The sequence below is a fragment of the Oratosquilla oratoria genome, unplaced genomic scaffold (assembly GCF_046742065.1).
Source record: "Oratosquilla oratoria isolate Oo_2021 unplaced genomic scaffold, ASM4674206v1 SCAFFOLD224, whole genome shotgun sequence".
In the NCBI taxonomy this organism is placed as follows: Eukaryota; Metazoa; Arthropoda; class Malacostraca; order Stomatopoda; family Squillidae; genus Oratosquilla; species Oratosquilla oratoria.
This window is the reverse complement of record NW_027467576.1, coordinates 120,001-135,583: the sequence shown is the minus strand read 5'-3', so window position 1 is coordinate 135,583 and position 15,583 is coordinate 120,001. Positions and strand designations below refer to the sequence as shown.

The window sequence follows — 15,583 nt, the reverse complement described above, 5'->3', positions numbered from 1 at the left end:
GAGTTCCTCAGGGTTCCGTTCTTGGGCCACTTCTATTCATAGTATATATAAATGATATAGACCATGGACTAAAATCTACTGTTTCCAAATTTGCTGATGATACAAAACTGTGCGGAGTGGCAAATGATCACTCAAACCAATTAGATATTCAAGAAGATTTAGATAAATTACAGCAATGGTCTGAAAAGTGGCTAATGAAATTTAACACAAGTAAATGCAAGGTAATGCACATAGGTAAAAATAACAGCAAGTACGATTACAAGTTATTTGGAAATTCATTAACAAAAGTAGATAGTGAAAAAGATCTCGGCGTAATTATCAGTAACGACCTCAAATCATCCAAGCAGTGTATTTCAGCCTCTGAGAAAGCAAATAAGATTCTGGGATTGATTGCGCGATCTTTTGATTTCAAAAGTCCATCACTCATTAACAAGCTATATAAATCGTTAGTTCGTCCACATTTGGAATATGCTGTTTCCGTATGGTCACCGAATCTCATTAAAGACATTGACAGACTGGAAAAAGTACAACGGCGAGCCACAAAACTGATTCCAAATATCAAAAATAAATCATACGAAAATCGACTTAAGCACATGAATCTGTTTTCCCTAAAAAAGCGTAGACTCAGAGGTGACTTGATACAGGTCTTTAAGATTTTAAAGGGAATTGACAACATCAAAAGTGACAAAATTTTCACATTGAATGAGAATCAGACAAGAAACAATGGTCTCAAACTGTCCGGAAATAGATTCAATTTGGAAGTAGGTAGAAACAACTTTGCCAACCGTGTAGTAAATGAATGGAATAAACTTCCTGCACAGGTAGTGCAATGTAGTTCAGTTCGAAGCTTTAAGAATCATTTAGATAAATACCTAAGTAAGATGCTGTAATGATTATAATTTATGTTATATTATTTGTTTTTGTTTTGTTATAATTTGTCTGTCTGATTTTCATTTATTATTAGTTATATGTCAATTTATTATCATTTACTATTTACCTGTTTGTTTGTTATTCAACTATACCAATGCATTTATTTATGTATTTTAATTGTTATTTACATTGTTATAGTTTTAATTTATTATTAATATGATTTTTTTTTTTTTTTTTTTTTTTTTTTTTTTTTTTTTTTGCATCCGACCTAGATATGGATCAAAAGGTCTCCTGTCGGCATGCTTTGCCTTTGTAATCCTTTGTAAATCAAATGGCGTGGCAATAGGGGAGGAGAAGTCGCTCATGGACGCAAGCCACGACGTTCTCGGAGAGTGGCTCGACGCAGTGGAAGGACATGCCATCATGGACAGCAGCATCTTCATGGCCCTGCAGCAGTACCATGAGAACGATTTCAACAACATGAAAGCTCTCAATGTAAGGACAGGTGTGGGAACAAGCTTTTTGACTCCTGATCCAGTGCGATCTTTTCCTCAGGTGATCTTTTTTTTTTTTTTTTTTTTTTTTTTTTTTTTTTTTTTTTTTTTTTCTTTTTCTTTTGTCCTCCCTTCTCTGACCACACAAAGCCGTAGTTGGTTCGTGTGTTACGGAGGATTGCAGGAGAGAATGACATAGGAGTTGTTTTGTTAATTATATTTTAAAATTGGTTTAGCGGGGATGGGGGCTGAGGGAGTATGTGTGAGAAATAATTTGACACAGCCCAAAGGGATTTCTCCCTGTCTTCTCCTTTTCCGCATGAGGGGACGGAGAAGGGGGAGTCGCCGATTTAATGAAGCAGCCTTGTTATGGATGTGCTGTGTCTTGCGACACTGCTTATAACCCAGGGCAATGGACGAGATGCAGGGATGACCCATCATCCAGGAGGTGCCAAGATAAGAGGGAGGGAGGAGGGTGGAGGGGAGTGGAAGATATAGGAAATGGAATGGGTGGGAGTTGTTTCTATGCCTTTTTATTTTTTTTTTTGCTACCTCCCTTGTACATACATATACATACATATACCAAGGCTTTTTCCCCCTTCCAAGGGAGGTAGCCAAAAAGGGAAAGGCATAAAAACACTCCCACCCATTTCATCCCTAAATACAATCCACACCCCTCCCACCCTTCCTCTCATCTGAGCACCTCCTGGATGACGGGTCATCCCTGCACCCTGCCCACCGCCCTGGGTCAGAAGCAGTGTCGCAAGACACAGTACATCCACAGCAAGGCCGCTTCATTTAATCGGCGACCCCCCCTCTCCGTCCCCCTTTGCATATAAGGAGAGGACGGGGAGAAATCCCTTCGGGCTGCGTCAAAATTTACTCACACATCCTACCCCACCCCCCACCCCCCCGCCCATTCCTCCTCATGCAGTCACAACATCATCCATATACATCCATTCTCCACTCACCTCTGTCTTCCGTCCTCTCCCTTCCTTCCTCAACAGACATTCCCCTCTTCCCCAAAGCCCCCTTCACCCCATCCATCCACCTCCCTTTTAAGGGGGAAAAAGCCTTTGGTGTATGTATGTATGTATCTATGTTTAGCTCTAGTAAGAATTCACCTTTTAACTTGGATGATGTCAACTGATGGTATTTCATATTTACTTACACACTGTTGACGCTCTTGCAGGTGCTCCCTGCTGGCATCATCATGAGGGTGTCTGAGTATGTGCCGGAAATTGTAGCCTTTGTACAGAAGATTATTCTCAATGGCTTTGCACATTTGTCTAATGGATCGGTCTATTTTGACGTCGCCAAATTCGACGCAGACAAAGCACATTACTATGCTAAGGTAGGTCAAAGCATTTCTCGTTCGTCACTCAGTCTCCCTCAGTCCATTGTAATGATTCGTGCTGTATTTACCTAGTTGTATTATACAGGAAGGGAGCTATGCTTGTGATGACCCGTCTTTGTATCTTTCAGCACCAAGTTTTTTCTTTAAATCCTGAATAGTGTTTGCACACACCGTTTCTTTGTCTAATTTGTTCCAAGTATCTATCACAGTGTGTGGGAAGCTTTTTTCTTCCCCAGATCTCTTTTTAGTAATTCTCTTTTTTTATTTTTTTCTTGTCCTCTTGTTTTTCCATTGTCCCATTTCAATAAATCATTCTTATCTAAGATTTCCATTCCTTTCATGATTCTATAGATAGTAGGTCTCCTCTTTCCTTTCTTTGTTCCAGAGTCGGTAATTCTAATTTGGACAGTCATTTAGTGGTGCTACTATAGCGTGAGGTCTACCATTTCCATGCATTTATTTTAGCAATAAACACGTATTTTGTACATATCCTAGGAGCAGCTTGGATAGATAATTGGATTTCTAATTACATTTATATTAAAGGAAGAAATGTAAAAATAAACATGTTATCATATATTTCCATAGATTTATTCTAGTGATACATACTTTGTACATCTTCTAAGACTGACACAAATAGGTTAGGTCAGGTCAGGTCATGTGGACAGGTCACATTTTTTATGTATTTGGGCAGGACACATGTTTGATTGGACCACAGGTGAGGGTAGCGTCCCGGAGGAACGCAGATCGCGCGGTAGAGTTCAGGCTGCACCTGGGTAGGTGACATATGGCGGTAGGTAGACCTCACACTATAGTACCACCCACTTAGTTGTGTGTTAACTGGTCAGACTATGTCAGGGGATTAGAATAATACCACTATGTTCCCCAGTAGGTTATAAAAGGTAAATAGACTTTCGAAACTTTCCCATATTTTGTAATATTCAGAGTCGAGGGAAAAGTACACTGATTGAATTACCCCATTATGAAGAGGATTAAGGCTTACATAATTGGTCCAGTACAATTAATCGTCCATCCAGGAGGTGCCAAGATAAGAGGGAGGGAGAGGGGAGTGGAGTGGAGTGTGATAGGGATGGAATGGGTGGTGGGAGTGGTTCCTATACCTTTTTTTTTTTTGGCTACCTCCTGTGTAAGGGGGAAAAAAGCCTTTGGTATAATATGTATGTATGTAAAATTAATCATCGACTTTTTTACTCGATCTCAGTTGGTACCAGAAGCTTACGGCAACCAAGAAGTGTTGCAGGAAGGTGAGGGAGATTGTCTTTATCGGAAGACTACCAGAAGGAGAAGAGAAGCGCCAACGACTTTGCCCTTTGGAAGGCTTCCAAATCTAGAGAACCCTCTTGGGATTCGCCTTGGGGTCCCGGGTGACCCGGGTGGCACGTTGAGTGTTCTGCTATGGCATCCAGCATACTCGGAGATTCTGTGGACATTCACACAGGTCAATATTTTCTTAAAAAGAAAAAGAAAGGAAAAAAAAAAAGTAAATAGATAAGTACTCATGTATATATATATATATATATATACCAAGTTTTTTTTTTTTTCACCTTACAAGGGAGGTAGCCAAAGTCAAAAGGTACAATTCCATTCCCACCCATTTTATCCTCACCCACTGCCAGGGCCCCAACAAGGGGAGGGGCAGGTGGGGGCAATGCCCCAAGGTGGCATTTACTTATTTATTTATTTATTTATTTATTTTTATTTTTTTTTTTGGGGGGGGGTCTTTGGTGAAAAGAAGGTAAGGCATATTCCCCCTAATGTACTTTTAATGCATGATTTGTTTATTTTGAGTTGTGTGTTGACATGTGAATCGTGCCAGTGACCATCAGATGTGGAAGGTGGTGATGGTAGTGGTGGTGTGTGTGTGGAGGGGGGGGGAACTTTTGGACTCGCCCCGGGGGGGGGGCACTTTTGGACTCGCCCCGGGGGGGGGGGGACTTACCCTCATCAGGGCCCTGCCCACTGCACTCCCACTCAGCACCCCTCCCTCCCTCCCTTCCTCAATAGATAAAAAGAAATAATGAACATAGCATTAACAGGAAAATTTGTATGAAATGAATATACCTTCTTCATATGTATTTAAGCCTGGTATGTGTCTTGATTGGGTTGATGAAAGAGTATTAGGATGGTTTGGACACATGGAAAGAATGAGTGAAGAAAGACTAGTAAAAGAGGTATGGAAGGCAGATGTGGAGGGAGTGAACATGAGGGGACGTCCTAGGATGAGGTGGATGGATGGGTTGAAGGGGGCTTTGGGGAAGAGGGGAATGTCTGTTGAGGAAGGATGGGAGAGGACAGAAGACAGGGGTGAATGGAGAATGGTATATTGATTAGTGATGTGCCAGAACCAAAATTTTTACTGATACCGATACCGATACCGATATTTTTTTTTAGCATTTTACCGATACCGATACAGGAATTTAATGGGTTACCGATACCGATACCGATATTTTGCGCATTGCTCACAATGCCTTGTACTTTATTGTGCACTTTTTCATAAAGCTCTGGGATAGTTGTGTTAGAGATGTATTTCCTGCTTGGGATCTTATAGTTTGGTTTTAAGTGATTAAGGAGCCTAGCAAATCCCAGATCTTCTACAATAGATATAGGTTGACAATCTATTGTGATCATTTCAGCAATATATTTGTGTACCTCTTTTGCTGGAGCACTGTTGATGTCCCAAATCTTTTTGTACTGGAGAGTAGCTTCAAGAGTTGGCTGTTGAGATACCTGTTTTGCACTTGAACAGCCTGTTTGACTTTGACTAGAAGTTGAAGTTGAAATTTTTAGCTTTTTGGTAGGTGGAACATTTAAGAATGAGGCAAGTGTTGGGTTTGATTCAGCTGCTTTTTTCTGCTCCAATTCGGCATTTCCAAACTCATCAGGATGTTTATGTTGAAGATGCTTTCTAATATTTGTTGTTGTTTGGGTTTGCCTGTTTATTCCTCCTCTGCTTAATATTGTATTACAGAAATTACAGGATACTTTTGAAGAATCATCTTTGCATACTGTCACTAGATTCCATATAACACTGCTTTGACTTAGGCATTATTGCTAATTCTGGCAATTCTAATTGTAATTTAATAAATTTATCACAATATTGACTATCTGAAAAATGCAAGTCCAAATATTAGATATAAATAAATAATTACAATAAATAAATATTAAGAATGAGATCGAAAAGGGTAATAGGATAATAGCCATCAGCTAGCTCTCTTCTCTTCTTACATAAGACGCAAATGATTCCACAACCACATGGCGTGAAAGACCCTTTACTTTATATATTTATATAATTATTTATTTGTTTCATGAATGAAAGTAATTTAACTTAAATTTTCTCTCAAGGTATCGGCATCGGTATTTATTTTTCAATACCGATACCGATATACCGATACCTTCTATTTTACCGATACCGATATATACCGATACCGATAGCTTGAAAATAAACCGATATTTACCGATACCGATACCGATACCGATACCGAAGCTTCGGTACATCACTAATATTGATGATGTTGTGATGCATGAGGTGGAATGGGTGGGGGGATGGGGGGTGAGGCAGTATGTGAGAGCAAAATTTGACGCAGCCCGAAGGGATTTCTCTCTGTCTTCTCCTTTTATGCATGGGGGGACGGAGATGGGGGTTCGCCGGTTTAATGAAGCGGCCTTGCTGTGGATGTGCTGTGTCTTGCGACACTGCTTCTGACCCAGGGCAGTGGACGAGATGCAGGGATGACCCGTCATCCAGGAGGTACCAAGATGAGAGGGAGGGAAGAGGGTGGATGGGGAGGGGAGTGTATTAGGGATGGAATGGGTGGGAATGGTTTTTATGCCTTTTTCTTTTTGGCTACCTCCCTTGTAAAGGGGGAAAAGCCTTTGGTATATGTATGTATGTGCTTACACGGGAGTTCAAGAAAGAAAATTAAGTCTTATGATAGTTACATTATATACCAAGAGAAAGAACATGGGATGGTGGGAAATGGTTGTGTGTGGATGGTATTTTGACACAAGCAAAGGGATTTCTCCCCTTGTCTTGTTTCCACATGAGGGGACAGAGAGGGGGAGCCACTATGTAAGTGAAGTGGCCTTGTTGTGGATGTGCTATGCCTTGCTGCATTGCTCCTGACCCAGGTAGTGGGCAGGAGACAGGGATGACCTGTCATCCAAGAGGAGCTAAGATGGAGAGGGAAACAAAGGTTGTGGATGGGATTAGGTGTGTCTGTGACTTGGCCACCCCCCTTATATGGGGGAAGAATTCCTTGGTATATATATACAGATAGATCTATTATATGCTAAGAGGCTTCTTCCCAGTTATGAGACAAGGTACATACATGCATATACCAAAGGCTTTTTTCCCCTCTTATAAGGGAGGTAGCCAGAAAACAAAGGTATAGAAACCAGATCCACCCACTCCACTCCCCTACACCCTCTTCCCTCCATTTAATCTTGGCATCTCCTGGATGACGACTCATCCCTGTATACTGTCCACTGCCCTGGGTCAGAAGCAGTGTCGCAAGACAGCACATCCACAGCAAAGCCTCTTCATTAATTCGGTAACCCTGACCCCTCCTCTCTGTCCCCTCATACCAAGTCAAAATAGGCTTGTTACCTCGACTTCGTATGGGGATGCTCATAGAGCATCACTCCTTGCACCAGAAGTCAAGGTATTGACAGTTTGAACCCTGCCACCAGCGAGTTGGACCAAGGGCATGGTAAAATTCCAGGCTACAAAGTCCTCTGTAAGGAGCACCATCCTAGCCTCCTGATAGGGGGAGTTCATGATGTTAAACCAAATCAAATCGTCAGATATTCAATACGAGTCAAATTCTCGCATACAGCATTGGATGCCTGAGGTACAACAATTGATGCATCACACTACTTGCATTATAAAATATAAAGTGTCACGGATGCTATGTTACTCGTTCTCTTTCACTTAGTAATAATAAACAGAGAAAATGTGATCAAGCCAGTTCACAGAATTTGGGGGTCATTTAGTTACAACTACAAAATGAATATAATCAAGATGCCAACATTGACAACCTTGTGGGTACACGACCTACCTTTTATGGCTTGCATTCAAAGGGAATGACAATTTAGCAAAAATCACCGTATCCGAGAAATACTTATCTGGACCTCCCCATGTCCATGACGGAATTATGTACGTATTTGTGTGACATATCTGTATCCAGGGAGGTATATTTTAGGAGAAATTCTAAAAATATATTCTCAGGTTGATATATAGAGAATTCCAGTTCTCTCTCTCAGGAAATCTTAACTTCTATTATGTTTGCAAACTTGTGTAGAAAGATTGATGTCCCTGTTGTTGATATGATGTGACGGCATTGCAGAGATACGATGGAAGGAGCTCACAAGTACCACAAACTGGGGACGGAGTTCCACTTGCACGTGGCTGACCTGACGAGGAGGAAGGGCGACACGTCCAACATTTGCAGAGAAGCGGAATTGGGATTTTTGGAGGCATTCAATAAAGGATGGTTAGTATAGTTTGTATTGTTTACATGTGTTCTTTCATACATCACACATAATTCATAGATGCATGAACATGTGGAATACTTAAGAAGGTGATATAGCCGTGGCTAAACAATACACGAGTTAAAGTCTAAATACAGTAAACCCTTGATATAACGGACAATATGGGGACGAGTCTGTCGATATATCTGTCATATCCCGAAATTTGTATGGTATTAGAAATGAGTAGTATTAGAAATTACAGTAAACCCTTGCTATGACGGATGATATGGGGACGGGTCTGTCGTTATATTCGAAGATCCATTATAACCGAGGATCCCTCGCTATAACAGAGGAAAATCCGTTAAAGCGAGGGTTTGTCCGGTCAGATTTTTTGTCTGTTGTATCTGACATCCGGTATATCAAGGGTCTACTGTATGATAATTAGAAATCAAGGATATAGATCAAGTTGGAAGTGTACATGAATTTGAGGTTAGGTAGAATAAAAAAAAAAAAAAAAACTAAAGAATAGGAGATGTGACCCAACAAGCATTGCTCCGTTCCTGTATACTACAATTCGGTAAATACACGTACAGTAAACCTTCTATAAATCGCCATAATAGGGCACAGTTCATGCCAACTCATAAGATTTTTTGAATTATGAGTCATACCCTATTTCTATCTATCTGTATAACTAGGGCATTTCCCCCCATATCAGGGAGCTAGCCAAGACAAGAGCCACATACCCACTCCCACACATTTCGTTCCTACCCATTCCACTTCCATCCACCACCCTTTCCTCCCTTTCATCTTAGCTCCTTGTGGATGAGGGGTCAGTTACTAGCCAAAAGAAACTGTTTTAGACCATTAACCTTGAAATTCTGTTGCCTGATGCCAAGTGTGTGTAAATTCAGCACCAATTAGTTGGAATTGTGCAAACTAATGGGCATTAGATTTATTCAGAACTCGAAAACGGTTGCTAGGAATAGGGATGCAGCTGTTCTGGCATTGCTGACTTATGAGTAATTATGACTCAAACTTAAGTTGAACAATGTTATTGACTGGTGTAGGGTTTGCAGAGCTGAGCATATTACGGCCAGACAGGTAGTGCGTTACCGTCAATGTGTTACCGAAAAATCTGGGGTGCATTTCTGTCAATGCATTACCGATTTTTATTTCCTTAGAGCGGTTCACCTGTTTGCCCAGAGGGAAGAGGGTGGAAAAAAGCCTTTGGTATATGTATGTATGTATGTATGTAGAGTGGTTCATGTTACTGTGTATGTATACAGGGTGTTCGGGATAAATTTGATAATTTTTTTATCTTTTGTCAATTCAGAACCATTTGAAGGATTTAACAGTGGTAAAGTGCAATGGATAGCTCATTCTGTGTACTATTGGTGGGTGTGAGAGCTAGAGAGCCTGGACGAATGGAAAGCACCAGAATATTGGAAGAGATTGACCTGCATCATGATGATTCGCGTTGGATTAAAAAATTCGGAAAACCTAGCTGCAGCTCAGTGCTCCCTGAATACAGTGAAGGCTGTGAGATGTGAGCTGGAGAATTGTGATGGAGATGTCAAAGCAGTGGCTAGCAGGAAGGATCATAGCAGGTGTCCTGAATCTGTCCACACAATGAAATTTGTTGAGAATCTGCAAAAAAAGGTGCGGCAAGACCAGGCAAGGCAATGCAGACCTTGGCGAGAGAGATGGGCATCGGAGTGGTGACTATGAAGAAAGTGCTGAACAAGATCTTTGCTAGTCCCCATACAAGAGGTGCAAGGGCCAACTACTTACTTTCAAGGTACAAGAGCACCTTACGAAAGCCAAGAAACTCCTCAACAAGGTCAAACACCCAGTCACCCCATAAACACCCCCCACCCCCACCCCTTAGCCAAAAGATTTTTGTTGATGACCCTAGCTTGTCTTTGACCATGGACAGGAATGCTCATAGGATTTGCCGCCCTCACCCTTTTCCTTTGTGAATTCCCCTATCCCTATCCTTCATATTTGCTACCCTACTCCACCTTTTTCACCATCTTTCTCCAATACTTGTTAAGGAAGGTTCTGGTATCTTAGTGCCTCCCAAGCTGTATGTCTGAACCCAGTCAAGTGGGGATGTATACCGCGAGGTCACTACTCCCTGCGAGGGCTGAAAGCTCACCGACTGGGGAACGCATGTTTGCGAGGTAGGTATTAGGCTGCCGACTTCCTTTCTCCCTATCCAGTACACATGCAGAGTGACTACGCTGGACCCATCCTAAATGGGACAAAACAAAAGAGGACAAACCCCGGGTTGACAAAGTCTCTAACTCACCTCCAAGGCTCTGCATGTGTAAATAGTCGTTTCTGGAACTTCCCAACTCTGCAGAGACTTTTCTTTTATTGCTTGAGGCATCAGGCAACTGCAGTATCTTCTTCTATGTATTGATCTTTCTTAATATATGGTGTGGCCTCAGAAATATACACGATCATGGCAGCTGTTCAAACTGTACATTCTAAACCTCCACCACTACCTGATCCTCCTCCTAAACCCCCCAATCCCTCTCCTGATATGATCAATCCTAATGTTGACGATATTGACTTGGCAAAAGTAAAACCCCCCCCCGTTGATGACTCCAGCTTGAAAAAGGACATCGGTAGCAATACTAAGACTTCATTGACAGATAATTCTGTAGCCCAAAAACTTACTGTTGGAATGGATTCTGAAGTGACAAAAACATCTTTAGATACTCAGAAACCAATAAATAGCTTAAATATTGCCCCTAATAGTCATAGAGTCTTACATTTAAAATATGTCTCTCTTGATAAGAGTTATATTGACTTACATGAAAAGTTCTGCAAATTTGGACCAATTAAAGAGATCAGGGTTTAACTGAATGACAACTTTAAAGCTTGGCTAGTCTGGATCTCATTTCTTTCTAATCAGGATGCAGCGGCTGCCTGCTTGGATTATAATAATTCCAAAGAAAATTAATCTTCGGCCCAACTTGCTGCTAGAGTGCCACCTAACCAGGATATCTTTTATCCAGAAAACCCAGTAGAGGAAAGGAAGGAAAGTGTGCAGAGGCCTCCCAGTCCAGTTAAGTGGCTTATTATCACTCTTGCAAAGGAACGTGCTAACTTGTTCGAGTTTAGAAGATTCTTGAAGAGTAGTCTTGGCTCTGGTAATTTGACTAACTTGCAGGTATCATGATTTGGAAGAAATTCCTTCTTGATTCATGTAAAATCTTATGAACAAGCTGCCATGGTGCTTAACTTGAGACAGAAATCAGACATTAAGGAAGTTAAACCCCACTCTACCTTTAGTTATGCCAAAGGGGTAATTTTTAATAGAGATCTCTATGACTTTGATGAAGAAGAAATTTTAGAAATGTGCCCAACTAATGTTTGGAAGGTTGTTAAAATCCCTTGTTCTATGATTTCTAACTTTTTCTGGTGAAGATCTACCTCATTATGTAGAGATAGAAAAAGAGATTGTTTATGTGAAGCAGTTTAAGCCCCGTCCCCTTCAGTGCTTTAACTGCTGTGGTTTTGGCCATCCTTCCCGCAGATGTGCAAGGGACAAACTGTGTTTGATATGTGCTCAGCCTGAACATGGGGATTGTTCCCGCGCAACAGTTTGTATAAATTGTAAAGAAGAGCATGATGCCAGAGATAAGAACTGCGTAATTTATAAGAAGGAACAGGAAATACTACTAAAAGCCCATGCAGAACATATGAGTGTAGGACATGCTAAAAGACTACTAATTCCAAAAGGTACAGTGTTGTTAAAACAAATAATAAAGTGGATCAGCCAACTGTAGAACCCAATAGAAATAAAATTGCCAATATGAATTCTTCTGTTAACACTGAACCCAAGCCTCAGTGTTAAAGTGTTACTATCAAATCTAATGGTCTTTCTTCTTCTGAACTTGGAATTTCTAATACTTCTGAACCCTCCTCTGCGGAGGTTTCCTCACCCCTTGTTGAAGGGGTGTCCCCTGCCCCATCCGGAGGGGCACCTAAGGTTTCTATTGTTGAAACCTCACAGGCTTCTTCCAATGAAGCCTCATTTCAGGCAATCTCTCTTCCAGACTTGGGGGACTCCCCAGTAGAGGGATTGCTGACTAGTGTGCCTCACTCAGTAGAGGTGCACAGAAGCAATGAGGATCAACCAACTCTAGAATGTAATAGAAAAACAAATACTAATACGAATTCTGCTGTTAATGCTGAACCCAAGCCTCTGCGAAAGAGTCACTATTAGACCTAATCGTTCTTCTCCAATACTTAGAAATTCTAGTACTCCTCAACCCTCCTCTGCAGAGGTTCTCTCATCCCCAGTTGAGGGAATGTCTCCTGACCCATCTGGAGGGGCACCTAAAGTCCCCATTGCTGAAACCTCACAGAGTTCCTTCAATAAAGCTTCCTCTCAATCAATCAACCTTCCAAACTTGGGGGGCTCCCTAATAAAGGGATTACGGACTGGTGTGCCTCACTCGGTTGAGGTGCACAGAAGCAAAGCTATGGAGTCTGAAGCTGTGCGCAGTAAAAGACTCCACAGTCCACCCTCATCTCCATCTCGTTCCCCATATCTTGATATGGAATTTAAGAAAGGAACTAATATTCCAAACTCTACATTGTCTGTTGGACCATTGTCAGAGAGGAGGATGCCACCCGCGAAAGCAAAGAAATTAGAAAAGAACCCATCTTGTAGACCCTCTCTCTCCCAGACTTCTCTTACCAGACCAGTAGACCCTGAATATTCAAGGTTTTAATTCTCAGCGAGAGCAGGTTCGGATTCTCTTTAAAGAACATGATGTGTCTGCTATTTGTCTCCAAGAAACTATGCTTGGCGATTTATCCCCTGATGTTGGACTTAATTATAAATATTACAGATCTCCTCCTATGATTGGGGGCCGTGCCTATGGAGGTACTGGTATCATTGTTAACAAATCTGTAAACCACAGAAGTGTCCAGCTACATTCGGTGTTGCAGGCTTGTGCAGTACAAATCTTTACAACTAAATGGACCACTTTATGTTCTTTGTATTTGGAACCTGAACTGGAAGATCGACTCCTAGACATATATAACCACTCCCGTTAGTTTGAATTAAATGACCTACAATCTTTGGTTGACCAGCTCCCTCAGCCTTTTATTTTAATGGGTGACTTTAATGCCAAGCATCCTCTATAGGATGAATCAAGGTGTGACCCCTGGGGCAATATAATTGAAGAATTTATTGATAATAATGATGTCATTTTGATGAATGACTGTTCCAAAACTAGGTTTGATGTCTTTCACAACTCAAGTTCTGCTATAGACCTAACTATTTGTTCATCATCCTTAAGATTAGACTACAGTCTGGTCCCGAGGCTCTGCAGGTTCAGAGTCTACGGGTTTAGGGCTTTCGGGCTCTAATTCCCACTCGTAGTCTGACCAGAGTGAGACTGAATCCCCGTCAGCTTCATCAAGTTCAGGGATGTCGTCCGTGAAAGCACCGTCGACTGAAACCTGATTATTATTCTCTTCAGGTTCCGAGTCTGCAATCGTCACAGGACTTTGGGCCTCTGCAGCAGTCCTGGATTCACTTTCCTCGTTGTCACATTCCCATTCGTAATCTGACCAGATTGAGTGTGAATCTCCTTCAGCTATAAAGCTGTCCTCTGTGGAAGCGTCTTCTTTAGCTTCTGAATCACTTTCTTTCTTCATTTCCCTATTGGTGTCAGTCGGCTGTGGCAAACATAAGGTTCCATCGGTTTCGTGACCCTCAATAAGAGTATTATCCTTTTCGTTCGTTTTTGCATCGGTGCTTGGAGCCTTGCAATTGCTTTCATTCTCCCTGTAGATGGGCATTGCCTCACTAGCAGGTGAAGACTCTATTATCATTGGGCTTACTTCAGAAACTTTCCAAGTGTTTCTCTTTGTATGACTGGGCTCAATTATATCTCGTGGGAGATGAACTGCCGATGCTTTAGAGGCCTCAAAGATCCTCATTTCTCCATTGTCTGGCGTCAGTATACGGGTACTATTCTATCCCACTGGTTCAGAATCACGAGATAGAAGAAATTCTACATCTTCGGAATCCGACCTGATCTTGTTCTTAAGGATCAGCGCCTTGACCCAAATCCAGTTCGTGTATCTAGACCACTTCTTCAGGGTCGACCTCCAGACCCTTACAGAACTCTTCGCAGACTCTTCTTTGGCCACGATGATAACAGGTCTGTGGTCTTCTTTGGTCGAACGGCTCACGCAGGCACGAAGTGATCTCCTGGCCACGGACTTCGCAGACTTGAGAAGTGTAAGGGCCATCGTGGGGGTCACATCCTCTTTTATGAGAAATATCTTGAAAATTTCTTTCAAGCGAATCATGATCTACATAGATTTCCAGTCCTTCTCGACCATGAGGTATCTTGTGTATGTACAGGTAGTCCTCACTTTACGCGCTAGATGCGTTCCAAAAGGCAGCGCGTAATGTGAATTTCGCGTAATGTGAGGAATTAAACTCACTACTTTGCTGTTACAAGTGTTTCCAATACCATAATCCTTCCTGCAGCTGAGCCACGAGCTAAGCATATAACCTCTGACCTGCCTTGTTGTTGTTGATTTACCACCACATATGGGATCACGGGTTAATTGGCCTTTACGCCTTGATAAGTAGCGTCCCTCTGCTGATCTGCACGCTGTTGTTGTTGTTGTAGCGGCAGCTTATTGCGATTCAAGGATGAATAAATTTCTTTCAAGTTTTTTTCTACATTCATTTTTATTTTACTTTTATGAAAATAAAATTACCCTTGGACAATGAAAAAAATCATGGGTCAGGAAACCATCCCGCAAGCTGAGATGTTGCTCTCACACGTTTCCATACTGACAACAACACAACACTCACCGCTCGCTGTGTACTATTGTAGATTCCTAACTAGGCTTCACCCCCTGACGTGTCACTGCGCGCTATATCGGACTCGGTGTGTGTGTGTGATGTTTGTGGTGAGGCAAGGGCGGCAGGGTCATCGGGAGCGTCCATCTCCGATTCGGTGCCTGTCTCCGATTCGCTGGTTAGCTGACTTGGTGTGCGTTGTCGGAAGAAGTTTGTGATCGGCTGTTGTTTTGTCTTTTGTTGTTTTTCTTTTAACATAGCATTATAGCAAGCCATGTTCTCCATCACACGTCGTATGATGGTGCTGCTCCTCTCGACATTAGGATCATTCTCCTCTATGACCCTCATTGCATGCATCAACGAGTCCATACACTCAGACAAGTTGGCAGCTGTGAGGGCTCGCTGTGGTCCTGGTGATGCTGCTGCTGCTGCTGCTTCCTCTTTCTCCTCCATCATTTTCACTCTCTCTTTCTCGATGTCAAACAAATCTTCATTGGAGAGCTCTTGTGTGTGAGACTGAAGCAA

At 41.9% G+C, this 15,583-nt stretch overlaps 1 protein-coding gene across 4 annotated transcripts in view; it reads left to right on the top strand.

The window, feature by feature from the left end:
• The first annotated feature begins 1,200 nt into the window (after positions 1 to 1,200).
• Positions 1,201 to 15,583, top strand: part of LOC143022913 (cysteine--tRNA ligase, cytoplasmic-like) — a 130,514-nt gene continuing 116,131 nt past the window's right edge. The window contains exons 1-4 of one of the 4 annotated variants that reach the window (XM_076181311.1): positions 1,201 to 1,365; positions 2,557 to 2,718; positions 3,941 to 4,219; positions 8,085 to 8,231. In XM_076181311.1, the coding sequence (XP_076037426.1) occupies positions 1,234 to 1,365; positions 2,557 to 2,718; positions 3,941 to 4,219; positions 8,085 to 8,150 (639 nt within the window). In that variant the 5' untranslated portion in view covers positions 1,201 to 1,233 and the 3' untranslated portion in view covers positions 8,151 to 8,231. Of the gene's footprint in view, positions 1,366 to 2,556; positions 2,719 to 3,940; positions 4,220 to 8,084; positions 10,985 to 15,583 lie in introns of those variants that run through there. The other 3 variants (XM_076181313.1, XM_076181312.1, XM_076181315.1) reach the window with 3 other exon arrangements.